The 26,536-nt window shown below is 32.7% G+C and overlaps 1 protein-coding gene across 1 annotated transcript; it reads right to left on the minus strand.

Annotated features, from left to right (window-relative positions):
* Window positions 1-2,122: 2,122 nt before the first annotated feature.
* On the minus strand, window positions 2,123-26,226 carry LOC148603945 (uncharacterized). Its single transcript, XM_088552123.1, has 18 exons — window positions 26,036-26,226; window positions 24,391-24,470; window positions 23,631-23,953; window positions 22,501-22,573; window positions 20,980-21,053; window positions 18,040-18,170; window positions 16,877-17,163; window positions 15,494-15,539; window positions 13,615-13,677; window positions 13,278-13,362; window positions 12,572-12,604; window positions 12,112-12,214; window positions 11,421-11,563; window positions 10,162-10,365; window positions 8,092-8,171; window positions 6,427-6,505; window positions 5,098-5,193; window positions 2,123-4,154 (listed from the first exon to the last, which is right to left on the minus strand). The coding sequence occupies exons 1-18, from the start codon at window positions 26,128-26,130 to the stop codon at window positions 4,089-4,091; spliced, it is 2,061 nt and encodes a 686-aa protein (XP_088408249.1). The 5' UTR covers window positions 26,131-26,226; the 3' UTR covers window positions 2,123-4,088.
* Window positions 26,227-26,536: the final 310 nt, after the last annotated feature.

The following is a 26,536-nucleotide window of genomic DNA, read 5'->3' on the forward strand; positions in this document are numbered from 1 at the left end:
ATAGTTGCTACTAGCTCTAGCATACCTTAACAATTGAGAAACATAAACACCATATGCAGGGGAAGTTGCCATCTTCCTGCACAAGAGAGCGAAATTTATAATTTGAAAATCAAAATAGCCTCGTTTGTCATATATTTTTGTACCGAGATGACTACTGTCGTTATATTCGAGGTGAAGGACTGAAAATGACGAGGAAGCTGTGCATGTCAGTAGCCTCTTTTATTTCTTGTTCTGGTGGATAATAAACAGATGCCATTCTCCAAATTTTAGATTAACAATGTAGAAAACATCGTCAATAAATTAATTTGTGAAATTAAAGTACCTAGCCTCTTTAACCTTTTGTCTTTCACGGGATTTTGGAGGCACTCCGATTCATAAGAATAAAGAAACAGATTGGTCAGGAGATGCTAATGCCCATTGGAATGCCGATACTTAGTTGAAAAATTGTCCCTCCAAGAGTGACAAATATGTTGTCGATTGGAAACTCTTGCATGCTCATCTCCTATTCCTCGGTGTAGAAACTTGTCTTTTTCGTTACAAGCATGTAGTGTTGAAATATGTAGAATCGTTACATATTGTACAAAAAAATCATTCTTGCAGTTGTTTTGTGGATGATTACTTACGACTGGTTTCACTTTATCGTGGGCCAATATATAATGTTGAAAAGTTAAAAATTCTAAAAGAGTTAACTATAATTTTTGTTTTGAAGTGCCATAACATTAAAAAGATTCCTGTCAAGAAACAGACAATATTAGCATTATGGAAGATTCTACAAGTCATACTTTTTATATATATATGTGCAACTGTTTTGGAGTAATTGTCCCCAAACTGCTGTTCAATCCCCATGTCCTATTTTTCAGCCACATTGATTAATAAAAAAAAACCACAAAATATAATTCATATATTTCTTAGTTTAAATAGCTAACTTATACACATTCACTTTTAACACCTTATTCTCATGATACATTTTTAAACTTGGAGCTCCCTTTTATAACAGAATTGAGGTATTAGAACACAAATTCCGTTCATGGAATTGAGGAAGTCAAAGAAAAAAACTTTCATCTTATATTAGCCAGGTTTATAACACCACATTTTCAATGCCATTTAGAGTACTTTTTTATCCTACCTGTAGAGTATACTATGAAAACCAGAATTTTAAAAAGAATTGATACTTCATACCTTAATCACCCCTTGGTTGAAAGATGTAATATTTTTCAATAATGGGATCTAGCACAATTTTAAATATGATGACAACACTAATACTACATGTATTTTGATCTGTTGGAATTTAAAAGGTCATATCATTTGATTAAAACTAGAATGTGTAAGTGACACCATATTTACTGGAAAAAAAAAAGCACAACCAATTGCTGTCTGGACCTGTGTCACACTGCAGCTGTGATTTATAGCTGGTGAGAAAAATGGGACAAAAGATGTGTTACAGTTGGATATACAGAACATGATACCATAAAAATTAGAGAATCAAAATTTCCTGATCAAATGCACAACATATGGTGTTCTAGCTACATAGGAAGTTTCATGAAATTCTGTTGGGTAGTCGTAGAGGAGTTGCAATGACAATCTGATACATGATTTTATGGGTAATTTTCTAACTTCAAAGGGACAATGATACAACCAATATTACCTTATAATATGCACAGCTACACATGGTGTTCGTGCTACATATAAAGTTCCATGAAATTCACTTACAATGCAAGTAGTTTAATAAAGAGAAGTGGCGATGACAAGGTGATATATGGTGATTTTCAGTAAATTTCTATGTTCAAAAGAGTATAACTCCCATGAAAATAAGAGAAACAAAATTTCCTGATTATATGCATATCTACATATGGTGTTCTTGCTACATACCATGTTTCAAGAATTTCTGATCAGTTTCAGAGGAGTTGCAATGACAAACTTAAGTGTTACAAACAGATGGATGGATGGATGGATGGATGGGCAGATGGAGTGACCCAACTATAGACCTGCTTCCTCTGGCCACAGGTAAAAACCAAAATGTGAGTTAGACCAACAGATACACATACAGATAAACAGACTGAAAATTACCATGGTCTAATAGAGTTGTAGGTATGGCTTAATTTAAAAAAAAAACAAACAAAAATATAACTGAAGCATTTATTGCACATGCACATAATGAACACGAACTCAGTCACACATCTTGCACATTATTAAAATGAAGAAATTTCTCACAAAAAGTCATGAAAAAAACCATGACGGGTGCCCAAAGAAGAAGATGACACATTCAAAAACAAGACACATTGCTACAAACCTTGTGTATGCCTGAAGTCATTTTTTAAATAAAAGACTAAGTACATGGTAATAGAGTAAATTTAAAACAAAATACATATAGATGGGTTACTTCATCGAATAGCACTCAAATTCAAAATAGTACATATATCAAAATAAACATTCGTAGAATCCCCAAAAGAGAAGTTACTGTGTAATTACAGAAACTCCTAAATTCCAAATGATGAAAAATAAAGTGTCCACAATTTTTACTAGAAAGGACAACAGCATCTGAATGAAAATATACTGTAGCCTTATCCTGTATTACATCATATGGTCAGAAGTATTGTATTTCAGCCTGAAAAAAGTTGGAACCAAAAATATAATCCTGAAACAGTAACAGACAGACAGACATAAGTATTACTACATCTGCAACTTGGCTCGTAAGGGTTTAACATCAGACTGACAATACTTAATCCATAATAAAATGTCATGTCAAAACGAGATGTAAGAGTAAATAACACATGTATTCAATGAATAAAATGTAACAGTAATTAAAACATGTATTCATGGTCCAACAACACATACCAATGTACACATATTTGGACAGAATGCACATTGCCCTAATTTCTGAGAGTTTAAAATATAATATCCTTGTTTTATTACTTTATCAACCTGATAATGGAATTCAACATGTGAAAGGCCTCCCTGAGTTAAATACCGGTAATGTGGATATTTTGCAGGGTGTTAATATTGTAAATTGCTTCCTTAAACATTTCATGTGACAGGTTATCACAATTGCCCGGGACATGAAAAACAAGTAGAATGAGGAAAACAACCAAGTCTTATTCATTTTTCAACATTCCTTCACTAAATTACAACCTAGATTTCAATTTGGGCAAGAATAATTTTCATCAACTTGCTCAATAAGAATGTTAAAGATCATACCAGTTTTACAGTCAGACATCTGATGTTTTATACAAATTAAATAAGAAAATTTCCCTGAGGGAGATATTTTTGAGGATATTTTCTTGGCCACAAACACTTCCACATTTATTATACAGTATAATGAGAAATGGAGTATATTATAACCTTGTCCTGAGATGACCTGTCACAAACATGACTTTGTCACCATACTACTGTAAATATATTAACTTTTGCAGTGGAGTGAAAATTGATTTTTAACACTATGTAACAATAATCACTTTTTAAACAGAAAAATTTTATACCCTCAAATAAATCACTTTATAGAATCCATGAAAATACATACATCTACAGTATATCCTAGACTAACATGTTCTGATTATTGACCTGACATTGATATCTCTAGAACTTAGAAAACTTTTTACAGCAAGAATAGAAGGGTTCACTAAATACTAAATATTATAATGTACTGTATTTATTTCTGGACTATCATTGAAAAAATCATGTGACTCCTGGAGTAAATATCCATATGACAGACAAAATATAAACGAAGTTGTCAAATGAACCCAAATCAAATCCAAAAATATAAAGCTTGTGTCAAAATTTCAAATGACTCTGACAAGTAGTTGCAGACAATAGTGATTTGATAAAATATGTGATGGACGGTCAAGGGTAAAACAGTCTACTCCTTTCAACTAAGAGTATATTTACTGTTTCAGAAAACTATAAATAATGTGCATCTTCAACAATATTCATTTAAAATAACAAGTCACTTGTAAGAATTACTTAAATACATTTCCTTTCAACTGGCTGGGTCCTCTTTTACCAGAACAGCCATAAATTGTCACTGAAATTTCAAAAACTGAGAATGAATGTATACATGAACGAGAAGATCATAATTATAATACAGGAGAACATCATTGTAATAACGTTTTGGTCACTATTTCATACACCATTCTTCTTCGGAAATATGGCATGTGTTTCTGGAAAAAAAAATAAATAAAAAATGACATTTTATTTCATTCACTTTATTTCAAATGAAAATTGGTCGAAGACAGAAATGGCAAGGTTGCTGTAAAGTCAGTAAACAGGAAGTAGAAGTTGTATAGATATGAAATTGTATCCCATGATATGGGACCTCATATTTAAGTTATGTACCAAATATCTAGTGGCTGAGAAAAATGTCAAGAAAATATTCCAGCCATTCTATAAGCCAATTTGCAAGAAAGCAACCTGGTAAAAAATATACAATTCAATTATTTACAAACGTTATTTCCCTAACTGTATTGAAAGATCACTGTCGGAAGAAAATGACTGACATTGAACTCCAATACAAATAAATTTCTTTGTTAACTATGATAATGATTGCATCACCTATCTGGAAAATAAAGTTTGAATCAAAGTACATGTAAAATCAACACCTTTAGTACCATATATGTAAAATCAACAGTACCATGGTTATTATCTTAAGTCCTTAGTAATAGAACTCAAATGACTGAAAGCAGGGAGACCATGTCATCAAAAAATACACCTGAATAATGATAATATATATACAGGAGTTTTATATTTCCAATCAATCTAATCAAAATTTAGACCTATCAATTATTCCATTCAGTCACTGCATAACAATACTTTTTTATACTTTCTGTTCTGATGACCTTTCTCAGAATTCTCAGGCTTTTTCCCTATGAAAAATGCTTTCAAAATCATGAAAGACGAAATCGTATTGGCTGATCAAAAAAGTCATCAGAATATAAAGTAGAAAGGAGAGCTGTTAGATCCTACACATGCAGTTACTGAAAAGAACAATTGATAAGTCTATAATTAAATCAATTTTCAATATATCTATATTCAAAACATTTTCTTAACATTATATAACTGGCTGATGAATGAAGATTTATAATTTAAAACCATTCGGTAAATTACCTGTTCAAATGATATTTTTGCTTCTCTTGTAACATATTCTGCAAATTTACAGGCAAACATTCCACAATCACTACCATTCATCTGCTGTGGTATATCCTGAAAGATATATAAACACATGAAAATATTTTACAATTGATACCATTCATCTGCTGTGGTATGGCTGAAAGATAAGCATTCAGTATAAGTGTTTCTAAGAATCAGGCAAAATGGAAAAAATCTGAAACATGCCTATCAAGACCCCACCGATCTGACAATGTAATATCACTCAAGGATACTTGCTTTATTTAAAAAAGACCGTTATTTGATTTCTGCATCACTGGCTTTGTGCAGAAATTTTTCGACAGAATCTTAGAAAAATGAGGTTTCTGACAAAGTTATCTGCCCTTTAAATGTTTATTTTTCTGTGTATTTCAATGAAGTTGTGACTCAGTGGTCCAGCATGATGTGGACAATCTTGTCAGTTTTCCTTAATGCTGATAGTGCAAATAGTCAAATAACAGTATCAAAATGTTCTTCATACCATGTTCCACAGACTGCCTGATTCTTACAGGGACTGACACTTAATACATAAAACATTCCACAACAAGAAAAACTGAAAGCAAAACCCACTTGGTGAAAGTACATTAGAAAACATATAAGAAAAAGTGATTTAAGGCATTCAGATGAGAAAAACAAAATTGAAGGTGCACAATTGCATCATGTGATAAAGAATTTGTGAAAGTTTTATTTAATTCCATTCAGCGGTTTCAGGGGATTTGGGGACAAAAAGACCACCGTCCTTGGATGACAAAGTCTATGGTTCGCATCAGGAAACCCCATAAGTCATTCAGATGAAAAAACTCAAAAAGAGACAATGGCACCATGTAAAAAAGAATCTGTGAAAGTTTCACCAAGTTCCATTCCGCAGTTTCAGAGGAGTTGCAGATTTAAATATGGTCCCCCATTGGTGGCTTTGGCAAAGTCCAAGTTCTGCATCAGGAATAATAATGATGAAAACCTTAAATTTGTAGCAACATTACCCTGTCCCTGATACATAATTAGTTACATCAGCTCATACCAACTGTTTAATGAACTATTAATAGAGAATGTAGATAGTTGACAACTTTTTACAACATTCTGTACCACAGTATATCTGCCTGTAATGGTTTTATGATTCTCTATATCATATTTACCTCTCTGTTCAGATTCACAGATGGAATTATGTAACTAGCTGTGAAAATTAATGTCAATTATGTGAATAAATGAAGGTAAACATATTTCTACATGTCAAAGTTCATGCTTTACATTGGTTATTAACTCTGGATGTATAATTATAAATTGTTATCTTACCTCAGCTATTTCCGTTGACCAGCCTGAGAAGTCAAACTGTTGATTTTTTTTGTCTTTACATTCATCACATAAATATTGTCTAGAAAATAAATCAGTGTGATATTCTACTCATCTTTACATTAGAATTCTTATATGATTTTCTGAACTAACAAATTGTCCACGAGTGTGTGATAAGAAAGCTAATTAACAACTGTGATAACTTATAAAACAAGAGGCTCCCAGGAGCCTGACTCGCTCATCTGGTTGAAGGCAATAAATTAAACAAGAAGTTGTCCAACAATTTTGACTCAAGAAAACTTTAGATCATTTCAGTAAATGTAAGTCTAAATCTATCATAGTTTTCAAGACATTGGCTGAAAACTAAAAAAAAACCAAAAAAAAAAAAACCTGTCATTTTCCCCTGTCAAGGGCAATAACTCTTATAAGAAGGCATCTAACAAATTTTATGCCTGAAGACTTTTGTAGTCCTAAAATAAGGATGATTTCAGCAATTGAAAGAATTTGGCTAAACCTAACGGTTTTGGAGATGTATGCGAAAAACTACTGTCTGACCCATATGTTCTATTTTTAGTAACAGAGGTCATATTTTTCGACGGTTCAAAAAACCCACTTCAATTCTATGCATGATACCACAAGGAACATTCATACCAAGTTTGGTTCCAATTGGTCAAGTAGTGACAGAGAAGAAGATTTTTGAAAGAAATAACATTAAAAATAGCAAAAAAATATCGAAAAAGGGCAATAACTCCAACGTGGCTGAACAGATTAAAATGAAAATTGACCGCAGATAGATGTCATCATGCTGAACACTTATGACCCCATGTCAGAATTTGGCTAAACCTAACCGTTTTGGAGATATATGCGAAAAACTACTGTCTGACCCATATGCTCTATTTTTAGTAACAGCGGCCATGTTTTTCAACAGATCAAAAGTCCCCACATCAGTTCTATGCAGGATACCCCAAGGAGCATTCATATCAAGTTTGGTTCCAATTGGTCATGTAGTTTCTGAGAAGAGTTTTGTAAAATTGCTAACGATGACACCGACGGACGCCAAGTGAAGGCAATAGCTAACATGGCCTTTGGTCAGGTGAGCTAAAAAGAAAGAACTTTAAACAAAGGCGTTGAGATGACTTAACATACATGTGGTGCAGTGAGTAGTGCAAAAAAAAATTTGAATGTGTTTAAAAAGCTATTGTCATATTTCAAGTAAATAATAAATGTTTAAAAGATATTGTTTAGACCAACCCAAACCAAAAACTGTATGCTTGGAGAACCACAGAAATGTCCAAGAATAATCAAATAATTACTAGTTAATATCTAGAAACCTGGGAAATGTCCCGAGAACAATCCAATTTTACTAGTTCATACCTAGAGAACCTGGGAAATGTCCAAGTACAATCCAATTTTACTAGTTCATACCTAGAGAACCTGGGAAATGTCCAAGTACAATCCAATTTTACTACATCATACCTAGAGAACCTGGGAAATGTCCAAGTACAATCCAATTTTACTAGTTCATACCTAGAGAATCTGGCAAATGGCCCGAGAACAATCCAACTTTACTAGTTTATACCTAGAGGATCTTGGAAATGTCCCGAGAACAATCCAATTTTACTAGTTCATACCTAGAGAACCTAAAAAATGTCTTAGTCAACTACTTACTTCACAGCATTTAAACATTTGATATTCTGACCTCCCATTGAGTCATAGTATCTTATCATCTTCTTCTTAAAATCAACAATCTAAAATATAAATAAGCATGTTGAACAGAATTTTAGGTGTGTTCAATTGTGTAATATTTTACACAGTGGCAAGATTTTAAAGGGGGAGGGTTGTGATCACGTCAAAGTACTTTAACCCTACCACACTGTCCTCTGTGGGGAATTTCTGGTCTCTGTATATCTTCTTTCGCTTTCACCTTTAGTTTATATTTTGTTATTTGAGTATAAAAGGGGCAAATATTTCATGGTACCTCTGTAAATTGATGTTTTGGGGCCAGCAACAGCCTGCCCTGTGGTGTGAGGATTTCCTCTTCATTCATTGGATGGCCCAAGGCTGATATTTTCATCCTGGTGGGGTTTTTGTCTCTTTGACATATACACCACACATATTCTCGTTATATGATGGAATCCTCTAGAGTATCATTTTGCTTATCTATAGGATTATAACCTTTGACCTTTGATCATCAAGATCTGGGGCAAATAACAACTTCATATAAATGGAAGTTGTATATCCAATAAAGACAGCTATTTATATGTCCCTAAAATCTAACTGTAAATATGTAAGGGACTATAATTCTAATCATGAGATTCTTCATGCTTATAGCCGTTTTTGATTGGTGGAGAACGTTGTTGCCATAAAGTTCATACATGCATGAACTTTGCCAGATCGTTCATACATGCATTAACATTGCCAGATCGTTCATACATGCATGAATGTCAGTCAACTTGAAACCAATATGGCGGCTGTGTAGTCGAAAGAGTGTGGCAACGAACTGAACGTATAATATAGCTGTAAGAATAGTTTATTACATGCACATTGATTTACCGGTCAAGTTTGTATACAGAGTAATTTTCAGCTCGGGGAAAGAATCTTATAACTGAGTCATGACTGAACCCTTGAAAACACCTTATTGTAATTTTCTTCTTCCTTGTTGTAATTCCTTAAAAATTTCATTCCTGTTGAATTGTTTTCATCTCGTATTTTCAATGCCAACTATCACTTCGTCCATACCGCCTTCATTGTTTTGTGCAGCTGATTATGTGTAAATATTCCTCCGCTCTCCCAAACGTGTGCAAAGGAATGTGTGTGTATTGAAGCGTAAACATACACACAGTATGTAAATATAACCGACTGAGGCTCTCAGAGGGTAACTTTGACTGTCAGATAGAATTATAAGGACTGAACAGCTATTTTCGGTCATTCATGCATGTATGAACGATCTCTCAACTCCCAAACATTACATGAACGCCTTTAGCCGTTCGTTGAGTTTGGAAGCTCCAAGATCCATTCATACATGAATGCCTTCGGCCGAAAATAGCTGTTCAATCCTATAGTGAATACTTACGCAAAAACACCAATGCATTCCTAATGGTACTTACACATTAACATCAATGCATTCCAAATGGTACTTACACATAAACACCAATGCATTCCTAATGGTACTTACACATGATAAACTACAATGAACTCCTTACGGTATTTACACATATGATAAACACTAATGCACTCCTAAGGGTACTTACACATAAATGCCAATGCATTCCAAATGGTACTTACACATAAACATCAATGCATTCCTAATGGTACTTACACATTAACATCAATGCATTCCTAATGGTACTTACACATAAACACCAATGCATTTCTACTGGTATATACGCATAAACATCAATGCATTCCTACAGGTACTTACACATATGATAAATGCCATGCACTCCTCCAGGTACTTACACATATGATAAATGCCAATGCATTCCTCCAGGTACTTACATATATGATAAACAGCAATGAACTCCTAATGGTACTTACACGGTCGTGCGAGATCAGTAAGGATAGTCAAGACTGTAAAAAAAACCCAATCATCAATGGTACTTACACAAATGATAAACACCAATGAACTCCCAATGGTATTTGCACATATGATACATATAATGGTACTTACACATAAACACCAATGCATTCCTAATGATACTTACACATAAACACCAATGAAATCCTAATGGTACTTACACATAAACACCAATGCATTCCTAAATGAACAGGAATGATGATGTAGTCATGACTGAATATATCCACTTTTCTTGTCCATCTTCTCACTGTAGATTGACCACCAGACATGATTTTAGGATAGAAAAATGTATTGAAGGCATAGCACTTTGGAAAATTGTCTTTTTCACCTCTTTCCATTAACATGTTCATGTAAAAATTAATGACCTGAAAAAAAAAAACAAAAAAACTTTTACAATGTCGTTTTCAGAAATTTTATGAAAAACCAGTGTTCTAGGATTCCTATTTTCCGTTACCTGAGGCAAGTGAAATTTGGGTCAGGGAAAGTTAGGTACTTAGTTACACTATCCCGTGGCAAGTTGAAAACGTCATATGCTGTAAGGATTTCTTTTCTTAGGAAAGCAGTCATTGACTGTGGGAAAGTTGATTTTACATGGACTTTTCCCGAGGAAACCTCAATTTCTGAAAAATCCTAGAACACTGAAAACTATAGAAAGTTAATAAATGAAACTAGAAATATTGTGAGTAAGCTGACAAAGAAAATATCCCCAGCTTCAAAGTAAACTTAGGTTGGATTATCTCCCTTTTGATGTTCTCCAACAATAACCATATTTCTTCATGCTAATAATCTACATATATTGACTAATATACTAAAAAAAAAAGTCAAAATCCCAAGAGTAGTGAAGAGTTCACTTATGATGTTTTAACATGTAAAATATCTATTGGTCTCATACAACAATAATAGTTATATTCCTTTATGCACATCTACATATGGTGCCATGACAGGGAAATGCAATAACTAATTTGAACGACGGGACTTTCTATTCATCCTATTGAAACATTTGAGTCCAGGAGGTTTAGTTGGGCATTTTGGGACAAAAATTATCGACAAAATGGGCATCTGGCAGTCAAAATAAGAGAGGTAAAGACAAAAGTTTATATTGCGTGATTTTGATATAGTTTTCTTTGGGAAAGAGTCCTTTTACAGGGCCCTGCTTAATGCTAGAAAAATTTATGGAGTTTGAAGTTTTAAGACTAACTATTTTCATAAAAAAAAATTGCCTAAAAACATTTCAAAACTGATCTATGTAAAAGTAAATTTAGTATGGTGCTATACCAGGCTGTTATCCTAACCAAGTTTTATGATGTGCTTCCAGGCAACTTGCATCTAATTCATATTCTTCATTTTGTGTTGTCCCAAGAGTTTTGTTCCTAAGTGAGAAAACAATATACTGTCGATTACCATGAATGATTGTACTCACTTCGTCATTCAGCCAGTTGAGACCAGCCAAAGTAGCAATATCACCTCTAGTTATCTGTAATCTATATCCCTCGACTAACACCTCACCAGGAGGATGTCCTCGTAAGGCCTTATTTATAATATCATCCATCTCTGGGGTCAGATCTTCAAAAAATATTTTAAAGATAAGAACAAAGAAAATAAGTAAATTCATAAAAGAGAAATTTCACCAATATGTTCACCATTAACACAGGTATAGTTACTGTCAACCTTTCATTTTAAAAACAGGCAGAAGCTTATGATTAGTGATTCATGCATTTCTTATTCCCTAATATTTTTTTTTGGAAATCCTTTAGTAGCCCCATGGGAACTGTCAAAAACAAGTTGCTTACCGGAGGTATTAACACCTAAACATTTTGTTACATTTTACTACAGAAAAGTACTGGAAATTTAAGAAATGACTGTATTTGAAGATTTAGAGCATCACTCTAGGATACAGTCTGTGTATGATGATTACCACTGAGGTACTGGTTGAGCTGCAAATTTTATTGTGACCATCTAATCGAAATTGAAGACATTATCTCCAAGCACTACAGTAATCTCCATTCCACATGTCTAAAAGATTTGTTTTTCAATAAAGTCTACATCTCTCTGAACAGGAAAGAATTTTGTGCTGGAACTTTTTACCATTTACTGTAAATTTTTATAGATACCTGGTAAAATTTCTTCCTTTCCTTCTTCCTCATCTGAGAGTTCTACAGGGAGGTCTTCAGTGACAGCCGGTTCTTTCACAGATATCCTCATCTGTAGTTCAATCTAACAATAGACCATAAACAGATATGGTGGTTAGTATTTAAGTAGTATCACTAATTATCTCCCTTGTAAGGAGAATTTGATATGGTGAGTATGTTAAAGTAATATAGTTCCTCTTTGTTTTTTTTTCTAATTGAGAAGTAGTAAAATGGATACTTTTGGTAATGTTAACTTTGATATAGTGGCCAAAATAAGCTTGCTATGTAATCTCTACTCATGTTTTCAAGTATTTATTCTGACTGATGAAAAATAAAGAGCTTATCCAAGACAATATGTCCAAACGTTTTCAAGCCTTACAGAAACACTGATACAATAAAAAATAATTTTCATCTTCCTGAACATGCTTTATATTCTACTTACTCTCCTTGCCATTTCATCATCTTTACGTTTTCTCTGCAAGAAACATAATCAAGGGTACTAATTATATGTACATCCATGGAATCAGTTCAATGTCTAAATTTTTGTGTATATTTAACCTGATGTTTATATTGATATGAAAGATTTCTTTGTAATTGTATTCTCCATTAATCATTTGTAAAATTTGTTCACACCTGTACACTGACTTGACCTGCCACATCTAGCACAATAAAAGTATCACAAAACAAACCTAGGACCTTTACATGCCAATTTAGCCTAAAATTTACCAAAGTAATGAGGCAATTACTGGCTTAGGAATTAGTTTTCAATTTGATGAATACTTAAAATTTTAGGTTGTATTTGTCTTCAGAACTAGAAAAAAATGTGTTTCTGGTTACCCCGCCAATCCTATCACAGACCCCCTGACTATAACTTTTTTTATTCCAATTTCAAATCAAATCAAATCAAAACAAAACAAGGAAATGTTGATTTTTTAAAAGTAATAACACCCTTCATAACATATATGTGAAATCTAATTGAAAAATGAAGGCAGGTAAATAATCCAATAGAAAAAAATCAAAATCCAATATAAAAACCAAAAAAAAAAATAAAAAAATGGCCCAATGTCTGACCCTTCTCAGTTTCTAAAACCTCTAGCACTGAAATATGATTACAAAAACAGATATATTTCATACTAACAATGACCTACCATTTCTTCCAGAACTTTAGCTCTTGTTTCAGTCTCTTTGATTTTTCTCTCTCGTTCTTGAGCTGACGATTTGTACTTGGACATGCTAGTAAACAATGGAAAAAAAATCAAAGGTTTCAGCTCACACGTCACTGATTAGTGAATGAAATATTCTACAAAATATTTGTATTCTGTTTCTATCAGATTTCTGAGTTATCTCCCTTCTCATTTTTAGAAATGTTTTAAAATGTTTGAAATGTTAAATCCTTTGATGTTTTATTTTGCATGATTATCTAAGCAACCAACAATAAATTTCCAAGTTTAGCAATATAGTACTAATGTCACTATAAATACTCACAAATCAGCTCGCCAGTTCTCTGAGAGGTATTGACACTTTCTGTAGTCTGTTGGAGATTTCTTTCTATTAAAAGCGATTAAATTATACACAAAACAGACATGTTTTACTAAGCCAAAAAAAAAAAAAAAAAAATCACATAATGACGAAATTGTAAGTAAATATAAAGAAAGAAAAAGAAAACCAATAAAAAACAAAAGGCTCCCAGGAGCCTGAATCGCTCACCTTGTTGAATTTTCCCTTTCAAAGGCAATAAATTAAACAGGACGTTGTCCAACAATTTTGACTCAAAAAGTCTTTGGTAGGACTTATCACAAGATCTTTTCAACAATTGAAAGTTTCTTTTAATCTATCATAGGCAATAACTCCAACATGACTTGGCAGATTAAAACCAAAATTTGACCAGAGATAGATCTCATCATGCTAAACACTTTTACTCATGTCAGCATTCAGCTAAAACTAACGGTTTAGGAGATATATGTGAAAAACTACTGTTTGACCCCAATGTTTTATTTTTAGTAATGGTGGCCATGTTTTTCACCAATCAAAAATCCCCACATCATTTCTATGCAGTATACCCCAAGGAACATAAGTTTGGTTTCAATTGGTCAAGTAGTGTCCAAGGAGAAGATTTTTGAAAGAAATAACATTAAAAATAGCAAAAATTGTAGAAAAAGGGCAATAATTCCAACATGGCTTAACGAATTAAAACCAAAATTTGACCAGAAATAGATCTCATCATGCTGTACACTTTTACCCACTGTCAGAATTCAGCTAAATCTAACGGTTTTGGAGAGATATGTGAAAAACTACTGTCTGACCCCTATGTTCTATTTTTAGTAATGGCGGTCATGTTTTTCGACGAATCAAAAATCCCCAAAACAGTTCTATGCAGTATACCCAAAGGAACATTCACACCAAGTCTGGTTCTAATTAGTCAAGTAGTTTCAGAGGAGAAGAGTTTTGTATAAATGATAACAGCAACGACCGACGCCAAGTGATGGCAATAGCTTGCATGGCCTTTGGCCAGGTGAGCTAAAAAATTCACAGAAAATCAGGCAAAAAATCATGTATGAAATAAAACATGATAGTTATTGTACAAAGAAGGAATAGTCTAAAAGTAGTCTATATAACAATATCAGGGCAAAAACCAGAAAGTTGGTTGCAATGGTCTTGACTTGGTACAGAAACCACTGCAATGGTCCTGACTTAGTACAGAAACCACGGCAATGGTCCTGACTTGGTACAGAAACCAATGCAATGGTCCTGACTTGGTACAGAAACCATGGCAATGGTCCTGACTTGGTACAGAAACCACTGCAATGATCCTGATTTGGTACAGGCATTTCAAAATGAAAGGTAGGTTAAATCAGGTTTTATGTGTTAAACTTTCTGCTTCCATTACGGGCAGCATCAAATATTGGTAAAACCAATAACATTTACCAAAGAAAGCAACAAAATTTATTTTAATTTTAGATTTTTTGTTTTAGTTTATTTTCTGAACCTGTCAAAACTGGACTAGGAAATTTTCTGATCAAAATTTCAAAATATTTTTTCTTCAGGTATCAAGTTTTTTCCCAAAATTTCCAGAAATAGATCACAAGGGTTTGCTTCAACAAATTGGCAGCACCAGCACGGTAGCAAGAATTCTGGAGTTAGCCAAGTTATATAAATAAGAGTATTAGGATTATTCTTTAAGAATGTATTCACCACTGGGAATAACTCAAAATAAATTTGTTTAACATGACATTTGCAGAAAAAATACCCCAAAAAACAAAAAACACACACATTTTGCCTTGTTTATAGCAAAAATATTTTTTTTACCTCAGGCAAACATAAAAAGTTTCTTGAAAATAAACTTCAATAACAAGGGAAAACGTACCTGATTGATAAGTCATGATCTTTTTCTGGTGAGATATGTACATCGTCTGTAATATAAACAGTAAAGTTATCACAAAAAATACAGCTCCGATTTTACAAGGTAAAAGAAAGTGGAAATTAGCCCAATTGGAAGAAATAGTGTAAAAAAGAATGTAAATGATAAAACCCCAATGTGAAAACCTGCAATCCATGTTAGAGCAGAGGAAAATTAAGTCTTCAAATGTTAGCATGTGCTACAATTTTTCTTACGTATTTTTTTATTATTTTAAAAATGATAACAAGCAAGACAATTCTGTTCTTTCTTCAAACAAGTCTGTTAAGAAACAAGAGGCTCCCAGTAGCCTGAATCGCTCACCTTCTTGAATTTTGCCTTTCAAAGGCAAAGAAGTTGTCCAACAATTTTGACTGAAGAAGTCTTTGGTAGGACTATCACAAGATCTTTTCAACAATTGAATCTATTAATCTATCATAGTTTTCAAAATATTGACAGAAAACTATTAATAAAAAAAGTCATTTTTCCCCTTTCAAGGGCAATAACTCTTACAAGGAGTCTGAAGACTTTTGTAGTCCTAATAATATGGATCATTTCAGCTATTGAAAGAATTTGGATAAACCTAACAGATTAGGAGATTTATGTGAAAAACTACTGTCTGACCCTTATATTCTATTTTTAGTAACGGCGGCCATGTTTTTTTACCAATCAAAAATCCCCACATCAGGTCTATGCAGTATATCCCAAAGACCATTCATACCAAGTTTGGTTTCAATAGGTCAAGTAGTGTCAGAGATTTTGGAAAGAAATAAAATTAAAAATAGCAAAAATCGTTGAAAAAGGGCAATAACTCCAACATGGCTTGACAGATTAAAACCAAAATTTGACCAGAGATATCTCATCATGCTGTACACTTTTACCCAATGTCAGAATGTTAGATATATGTGAAAAACTACTGTCTGACCCCTATGTTCTATTTTTAGTAATGGCGGCCATGTTTTTCGATGAATCAAAAATCCCCACAAGTTCTATGCAGTATATCCCAAGGAACATTCATACCAAGTCTGGTTCTAATTAGTCAAGTAGTTTCAGAGGAGAAGAGTTTTGTATATCTGATAACAATGACGACGAACGCCAAGTGATGGCAATAACTCAGAGCTAAAAAAGACAACACAAAAAATTCCCACAATATACATACATACATACACACATACATACACACATTGATTAATGTTTCTTTACATAGAAGTATTAGGCAGAGGAACAACATAAGTTCTGGTCAATCACTAAACCATGTTTCTTTAGATAAAATATAAGGATGCAGTAATTCCACTGTGTCCAATTGACAGAGGATTAAAACATCAGTAACATTACTATTGATAAAACAACTACCTGTCTGTGGTTCAATAACAATTGTGTCATGCAACAAAGACACTTCTGGTACTCTTGTAGATTCTAGTAATGGAAGCTGAGGTATTGAGGTAGGTGACTGGATATGACTGACATTAAAACTTGCTGATTTGATTACATCTGTCAGTGACACATGATTCAATGTGGTACCAGAAGGTGGCGGACATTGGCTTGGTGTCATTTTATACCGGGGAGTCTCTTTTGACTTTGAAGTATCTATTTTAGTCACAAATTTTCGTGCTTCACCACTAAGTAGAGTGTCTTCCAGGCTGAAAAGACAAGTTATTTTCAATAAAACAAATAACAGAAAAGATGAATTTTTCATTGCACATTAAAAAGAATAGGACATTAATGGAACATTAAGTGATACCATGTCATGTAATGGCGAAAAAAGGGGGATGGTAAAATGTTCAAAATGGCTTCTGCTGAAAACTGAACTAAACTAGAAGTTTATACAATTGAGTATAAGCGTTGTTTATAGATAACAATTGACCCCTAGGGTAAATATATGTAGTTATTGTGGTCAGTCAGGTTGCCATTGGTGATCTCCTTTTTTGGTTCCCTGACTAGGCTGAACATTGGTATCCCTTTCTCTTGTTACACAAACAACCTACAGGTTATCACTTTTGAGTTTGCTGCTACAAGTTCAGGCACATTTTTTCCATCACAGAATTTTGCATTTAAAAAATATATCGTTTCAACTGTTTATACAGTACTAACTGAACATGGCAAACTTTTCATTGTTTTTGCCAACTTATTGAGTAACCATATTATATAACATTATATCAGAAAAAATGTCTAGAATATTGACTTCGTAAGAAAGGGAGTTGCTTCAGATAAAGCCCTTTTAAAAAGAAGTTGACAATGCAAAGTTTTATAATAGAATTCCCTATATCTGTCATATTTCTTTAAAAACAATATGAAGCATTAGCACAGATACAGTTATTAACTCCATATGAACAAAACTTCAGAGCATACTTTTGAATAGTTTTTGAGAATCTGCTCTTATAATACATGTGGAAAAAACTATGTAAAAAAAAATTTTTATGACAATTAAATAAATGTTTCTTATCATGTGCCCCTCCTTTTCCTGTGGTTTCCTGTAGTTTGTGGAAAATTAAATTAAAAAAAATTAAACTGAGTACCGTTTTGCTCTGGATCTGTCCAGAGATGGCCATGAATCATTGTTCATTTCTTCCTTAGTTGATTTGAGGGGCACTTGAGTATATTGTTGTAGTAACATCTTGTATCTTGCTTTCTCATCCAATCTGATAGTCTGTAACATACAAAGAGCTTTGCATAGAATTAAACAGAGTTATTTTTTTCACTTCTAAACATACTTCCTTCTTGAATGCATGTTTTAGAATGAAAATTTTCATAAGTAATGCTGATTCATTATAAAATCCTTTATTTTTACATGTTTAAGGATTAAATTGTTATTGTAATATGTCAAACTTGACTCAACTTTAAAATGATTCAAACTGTAACTACAATTTTCATTATTCCAAAAACAACTTAATCCTTAATACACAGGTACTGTATACTCGCCTGTCAGATTTTTGGAACTGAATTTTTAGCTGATGGGAAGGGTTCCGACTTACAGACAAAATCTAGCTTATGAACTAAAATTTTCAACTTGATAATTGACATGAGTGTGACACCAACATTAAACAGACAGACCGGCGCCGTTTACCCAAACGTCAGTTTTAGGAAGACTGTCTTTATCTTCTACCTTATACAGCTTAAATATGATACAGTAAAAGAATATTTACTGTTTAGTCTTTATTTTACCATAATATTGGCCTTTTTTTTATTCCATTTTGTGTATTGATTTTTACCTGTAAAACTCATATAGCCAAAAACACAAAGGTGTAATTTAAACATGAGCAGTGTGGGAAACCACTGCTCGCCAGCTCGCCAAATACCAGTAGATGTGTATTTTGGAGAGTTCTCTTTAGCTTACACATGTCAATTTGGCTATCATCATTGGCAAGTTCCAAGGAAAGTTAACCAACCAACAGGTTATCTGGTAAAACATCCCTTAATATCATACATAAAAAATATGTTCCCTACATTTAAAGAGGTTTAGCTTGAATATGTCAAGTGAATTTTGGCAAGACAGGCACAATTTTATTTACTTGTAAAGCATTGTTTATGATCTGCCATTTACATTTCTGGTAAACGGGATGTGCAAAAACCTAAACGACAGCCCCAATCTTGTATCAGTATTCAAATGAGATTATCTTGGTAATTTAAGATTTGTTATCTTGCAAATTAGTTGTGTATTGTCAAAAAAAATCTGTTGAAATATAATTCAATTTTTAAAATATGAGTTCAGAAATGGAGTACTTATTTTAATACTGTAAAGTACATGAAAAACTTCAATAGGAGGGAATATTTGAAAATGAAAAGTTTTTGATAAATTTAAAAACAAATGAAAAGATAGTTGACGAAAGAAAAAGAAAGGCAGAAGATGGTCAAATCCAACAGATAGCAGATGACAGTACAGAAAAAAACCCAAAAAAATTGGCTAGTTGAATTTCTATTTGGCTAGCATGATCAAAATTCCATTAGCCAGAATGGCAAGTTGGGGAAAAAATGGTCTCCCATACTGCATGACCCAATAATGTACCATTCTGACATATCTTCAAATATGAGTTGTTAGAGTATAATAAACATTCTGTTAATTTCTTTGTTGTTCACTAAATTTATGATTTTAAGTTGGGTTATTGGTTGTACCAAAATTAGAAAGAATGAAACAATGGCAGTATTAAAACAATCCACATGACATGGCAAGAATTTAATTACTTACTACAGTCAAACCTGTCTTATGTGACCCTTCAAGGGAGTAGGTAAAAAAAGTCACATAAGAGAGGTGGTCACTTAATACAGGTTTGACATCTAGGATTTTTTAAAAACACTTTAAAGACAAACATTTGTCACTTAAATTAAAAACAAATAAAAACAATCCAATTTTAGTAAGTTCTAAGTAAAAAGTCAATCTAATCTAAAAAAAATTTAAAAACTAAAAAACATTATTAACATGATTAAGTTTTTTTTTAGTTTCTCTCAGCTGCAAAAAAATCTGTTATGTTAGTTTGTTCACTAAAAACATTGAAGAGCCTAAGTGTTTTCCAAAGAGCTTAAGCTTGGTTAACAAGTCACTGGCCTCGATTTTAGATATTGGGGCCGCTGCATCACTCGTATTGTCGTCGTTGACATCACTACCACTGTCGCTGTCCTGTGATTTGAAGTGGTCTAGCAGATCATTTCCTGACATTTCCCAATTTATTTCATTTGTATCACAAGTGCTTACGGTGCTGTCAATACCTAAAAGTTTGTTAAATTCACGACCGAATATCTCACGTGACATCTTTAGTGCTGCTAACGGAATATTATCATCCTGTTCATCATCGCTTAAGCTTTCTTCAGTTTCAGAGACAAACACTTAAGAATGGTGTTTTTGTCTACCTCATTTCGTCGTCATTTTCGTATCTAATGTAAACTGTTTTCAACTGATTATTATTCATACGTCAGTATTTATTTCCGCAAGTTTCCGGATATTTTCGTAAATTTGACGGAATTTTTTGTTTTACAATTACTTTACTTCCGGTTTTTGAACACTTCCGTTAAAATCAAAAGGTCGCATAAGTCAGGTTTTTTTTAACCATTTAGACATGAATAATACGGTCGCTAGTCGCGTTACGCAGGGTGTCGCTTAATATAGTTAAAAATAATAGAAAAATGAATTGGGGGGACCTAAATTAGGTCGCATAAAACAGGTGGTCGTTAACACAGGTTTGACTGTACTTTTAAAACAACTCTAGCTTGTTATTACCAATTTTAACATTTATTGAAGTTATCAAAATTAACAGGTATACTAATTGTAATTAAGGGATTAAAGCAATGCAGCTGTCACAAATCATAACGACTTATAAGCGGGTAAGGGCAAGGTTCCAGAAATTTTGTACTGAGAAAAGGGGTCCAACTTAAAGGTGAATCGACTTATACTCGAATATATTTGGTAATTTATCTAACTACATTGTGAAAAAATTGTGTCTTACAGGCCTCTGGTTATACCATACCTCGTTTGCTGTGAAACGAATATCCTGCTTCTTCTGAGGAAACAGAGTTCTCTGGGAGGATGATCCATCTCCATCTAAAATACATAAAAGACATCATCTATAAACAACCACAGTGTAGTCCTAAAATTACTTTGCGTTGTCTGTTTTAAATTATTGATCATATGTTTCATTTTACATGTTCAGTGCTTTGTATTTGTACATACCTGTTAACCTAGTCAAACCTAATTGTGGGAGATCTCCTGCAATCCATCATAAAATTGCATGAGATTTTGCGTGATGACATTATCGACATATATTGTTTTGTTATAAATTAAATAAAATAGAGGATTGAATTTTTTTCTTCGAAACTATAAATACACAATATATACAAATGAATCAACAAAATGAATTATACATGTATTCACAGAAGTGATGCTTGGTATGGCATAAAATAGATTTTGTCCTGTTCCAATGCTCATCACAGGCATGCCAATGAATCTGGTTTTGATGGACCTGCTTCCATCTTTAAAAATGCAAACAAGAGTAGCAAATAACTTTTTGGCACCACTATCATTGCTTTCATCACATAAAATACTGGAAGGTTTCTGTTTACAGTTTTCAATCACTGTACGTTTGTATCCTCAAGACTTAATAAGATAACCTGCTTTATGATTTGGGGGCATTTAGCCCTTTAACATTAAAATTTCTCTGCAAATTTATTGTCAGGGAATGTTTTTTCCCACACAGTCAGTAAAATGATCAGCAAGTTGTGTTCAACGACAAAGTTCATAAAATCTTGACATAACTATCTGTTCAAAATTGTAAATCATAATATTTGTCGATATAAACAAAGAAAATTCTAGAGAAACACTTGTATTTCTATCAGCTCTTCCAAGAGTTTTGTTGATAAAGCGCTTTTGTGACCCACGCAGTTGTTGACATAAACAAAAATTTGATAAATTCAATTACAGGAGGTTTTTACAGGAAGAATTCTTCAAACTGGGAGTTCGATGCTTCCCGCAAAGGAGACCTTTTTGCGAGACTCCCGGAAAAATGGGAAGGTTAACATAAATGTATTTATACCAGGGCAACAATATTTCATTAAGATGTAACCATGGTTACTTTTGGTTTTTATATAGTAGAAAAAAGACTGGATAAGGTAAAATGCAACAAAGGCATCAGCATAGAACTTAAATACAAAATAATGAAAATACTTTCAGAACACAATTTACAAAACCAAAATGATTGGATTAAAGTTTTAAAGGAAGTAACGTCTCAGAATTAAGAATAGATGTGATAAATGAATTATACGTACTTTAAATTAGTAATTGTTTATTTGTTACATTGATATTTTACAGCATTTGACCAGTTTTAAGTCAAGCTTATAACCTTTGTTGTGTCCTTCACCTTTTTCCAGCATTTCAGACCTCACCCATCTAAATTTTAGTTTCAGTCAGACAAATTTACCTTTACAAATAATTTTTTGTTGTTGTTAAAATCCATCTGCTTTATTATTGCACTTTTGCTTCCTTTAATACTCACTAGCTTGACTGTATTGTTGTGTCTTCCCTTTATTAGAACCACTAACAACTGATGCATAAGACTTTTTGTTGACCTAAAAAAAAAAAAAAAAAAAAAAAAAAAAAAAAAAAAAAAAAAAAAACATTACATCCTATCTATATGTGTTATATAACAATAATTTTGAATGTTTGTATATGTATTAAATGTCACAGTTCTCAAATCAGTCATTGGTTTTGAATTTGCCATACAACATCCCCACCTCAAAATTTAATGAATTTGTATGGTAATCATTGGCATATTAGCCAAATTCTACAAGCCCATCAGCATTTTTACCAGCCATGGCTATATGGTTGGTGGTCAATTTCAAAGACTGTGTTTGGAAAAACTAACAAGTCAGTATCTAAAAAATCATCAGAATTTTAGTTTTGTTTAAAATCCACATGTTGTCTTGTACATTGTATTTTAGAAAGTTTCTTAATTTTTTTAGGGATTGGGCTATACTTGTGGCAATATTTTATCATGATCTAGTATTCTATATATATTTGTCTTTCTTATCATGACTAACTGCTTCCATTCGGTCTTTTCTTTGTCTAAATTATTTTTCTATATAATCTTTTCTCATAACATTTGATTAATACTCTATTTACATGTATACCGCTACTATATATGTTACTCTTTTATATATCAATTATATGGGCCTTTGCCAATTATTGTAATTGCGTTTGTGCCAATAAAGAATATTAGAATATTAGAATATAAAAAAGAAACATACTGTAAAACAAGTACTATAAAAAAAAAAAAAAAAAGAAATAGCTGACACAGTAAAATTTTGTTCTGTTTACTTCTAAGATTCTACATTTCTTAAAAAAAAAACAAAAAAACACATGGCACGCCATTTCAAATTTTTGACAGTTTTTTTTTTCCAATGCCACTTAATTATCAGTATTTGGCCAATCGGGGAAACAGAATTGCTATCAGGTGACTTGTGTTTCTCTAGAAGAACATCCTTAAGGTCAAAGAATAAAAAGAGAAGCTATACCGGCTGAGTTGAAAAAAAAAAACAATGTAATGGTAAATTCCTCTTTTAAGTGGGAGAAAATCAGGTCTGACAATCGTTATGTTATAATTTTACTTCTGAAAAAGGCACATACAACAGGTTTTCTAGCCAGATTGTCTGGAGGGATTTCTCTACCGTCTCCATTTAGAGTGTGTCGAACAGGTTTGGATCTTTGGTCTTCTTTCCAATTAAATTTGGGATCTCCAGGTTGCCCATGATCTTTGACCTCAGGCTGACCTTGCCCAATGTTTTGTTTCACCTCTCCATTTCCATTAACCCTGTCATTGTAACTACTTGGTACACCAGAATTGGAAAACTGGCCATTATTTTTCACAGAACTTGAGTCCTTAGTTCTAAAGTCAAACATTTTGTCCCAACTTTTTTTGTTCCTTACCCAATCAGCCATCTTTGCAAAAACTGAAATTAAATAATATGCTTAGTCACAGTAGCCAAATTTTCAGAAATCACACAGAGGGTTTACGACTAACTTGACTACCATTCTAAAAAGTAACTGACTGTATGTATGTACCATAATACAATGAAATTGCTATACACTTGTATATCTACATGATAGCAGACACATTTTGATACTCTCTTTAAAACAGCAAAAATCAGGTCAGTTTTCGATAATTTTACATAATATTAATGTAATTTTTTTTTACATCAAGGGGATGTTATGCCTCAAAATTTTTATAGATAAACAGGTATGTCTGCAGTCCGAGTGAAATTTAGGGTGAAGTTGTGGCCATATTTGTCGAAAGGTAATGATGAACTTGGAAAAAAACAGCGGTGAAATTTTTTCACGAAATTCTTATAACAGCTAAAATGACAAGTTCATTATGTTTTTAACTTACAATTGTAGCCTAACTGCTGATGCTCTGGTTCAGAATTTTTGGCTCTCTTCACTTCTACAATTTCACAATCTGGGTCATCACTGGAAGAGATGTATAGAACAATAAATTTTAAAAAAAAACTTTTTTTTCATTCATAAATTCTTTTGTTACTCTCACTAGAGCTCAGTACAAAAAATTCCAACTTCTGATAGAAAATGAAATATGAAGGGAAAAGTTAATGTTATTATTGTATTTCCTTCAGGAAAGTTCTTTATTAAAGTAAATAAGGTACTTAGCTCACAAGATTAGTAAAATTTTAAAATTTATTCATTGTCTGACTAAGAGAAAAAGTAAGCCAGAAAAATTTGTCATGTTTTTGAGTTCTAGTAGAAACTACTACAAATATCCAGTGTTTCCTGCTAGAAAATCAACTTCAAAATCAGCAATTTGGTAAAAAAAAGGCATGTTTTCTTTTATTGTAAATTCATAGTGAAAGCAAAGCTCTACAGCAACATGCAAGTGCAAGTAAGCAGGGTGCAGAATGTTGAGAACAAAAATTCATTGTCTGGAAGTGACATTTTTGCAAAGAGAATGTAAAAAAAACAAGTGACCCAATTAATTATTTTATAAACTAAAAATATTTCTTGAACTTCTAAAAAATCTAACTTAAATAGCAAAAGAAAATTGGAAGTACATACAATGTTTACATTTACATGAGAACATCACATTGCATCAACTCGGTTACAGAGACAAAATATATCAAAATGCCAGAATTTTATGAGAATGGAGAAATACATATGCAGTTCAAAACACACAAATATACAGATGGGTTGTCCATGCATTTTAGACTTTCACGCTAAATACAATAGCCTTACAGATAAAGATTTTATATATGTATTTAGAATGCCAAATTAAAGTTGAGATACAGTACTTTCATGTGTTTAGTTCCATATAGATCTATGAAACAGCATTGATAGTCTGTTTTTTTATTGTTTTTTAAACCTTGACCTTGTTCTGTGAATTACTAAAACATTGACCTTGTTCAGTGAATTTCAGCATTATCCAATGAGTCTGTGCTTGCTTTAAATTGTTTGTAGGTGTGAATGATAGAATTTTTTTTTCAAATTAAAGATCAATGCATATAGAATATCTTTACAAACAGTCTTTATTAACAAAGTTTTATCAATAAAGTTATAGAGAAACAAGTTCACCAGTTGACTTTTCCTTAGTGTTTTAACAAATTTTCTTTCAACTGACACAAATTCTACAAAACCATTATATGGTGGATGTGCCAATGCATGAAAAATAGGCAGCACGGATTGATTCTATGATTTTATCTTAATAATAATTCATTAATGCTGAATAAGAACAGCTCATGTATGTGCTTACAACTACATATATACATGTATATTTGTCATTTTAACTGAAACCTAATAAAAAAGAAAAGCTGTGTTCGCTTACACCTTTTAGTTTTAGTCTTTAGGCTATGTTTATTCCACATTAAAAGTTACTGTTCTTCTCTGAGCAAATTTCTCCCCCAAAACCTAAGGATAACCGATTTAGTACACAAAAAGGTGTAGTTTGCCGTTCTTTCACCAGAAGCACAAACATCATAAAGATCTATACTGTAGACTGTAATATATCTAAAACCAGATAATGGCTATACCTTCCTTCCACCGGTCTCTTCCTTTTCCTGGAATTTCCAGTTTCTGGGTTTTGAGAGAAAAGAGACTTCAATTTATTTGACAAAGTACTGAACATTTCTCCTCGTCGACTACGTTGTAACGTCTTTTTCCAGTCAGATATGTATCTTGCGCCAGGAAAATTGCATTATTGTCGCCCTCTACACATAAGGGGATGTAACTGGCGGGAATATGATTGGGTTTCACTAGAAACGGTGTCCGATCCCGGTCAATGTCTATTTTTTATTTTAATGGTAAAACTGAAAATTACTTTTTTTTACATGTAAAGTCATGGAAACGGTAGAAGTGTTTAGTGAGACCTATGATTAGGTTTCACTAGATCCTGGTCAATGTCTATTTAAAAAAAAAAGAAAATGTAAACATTTTGGTGGTGGGGTGGTGCTAGGACATCATTTACCATTTTTTGTCAATTTAACACATAAAAATGAAAAAAAAATCAGTTCTGAAAGGCTATTGCAGATCCT

Source organism: Perna viridis, chromosome 11, assembly GCF_037379345.1.
Source record: "Perna viridis isolate PV_CMFRI_1.1 ecotype Kerala chromosome 11, ASM3737934v1, whole genome shotgun sequence".
NCBI lineage: Eukaryota > Metazoa > Mollusca > Bivalvia > Mytilida > Mytilidae > Perna > Perna viridis.

Excerpts from the sequence above, each read along its gene's own strand:
- LOC148603945 (XM_088552123.1), bottom strand. The coding sequence starts at position 26,130 with ATGTTCAGTACTTTGTCAAATAAATTGAAGTCTCTTTTCTCTCAAAAC. Across the intron at positions 17,164-18,039 it reads GACAGATCCAGAGCAAAACG|CCTGGAAGACACTCTACTTA; the intron begins GTACTCAGTTTA and ends TTGTCTTTTCAG. Across the intron at positions 6,506-8,091 it reads AAATGTTTAAATGCTGTGAA|ACAATATTTATGTGATGAAT; the intron begins GTAAGTAGTTGA and ends TTTATTTTCTAG.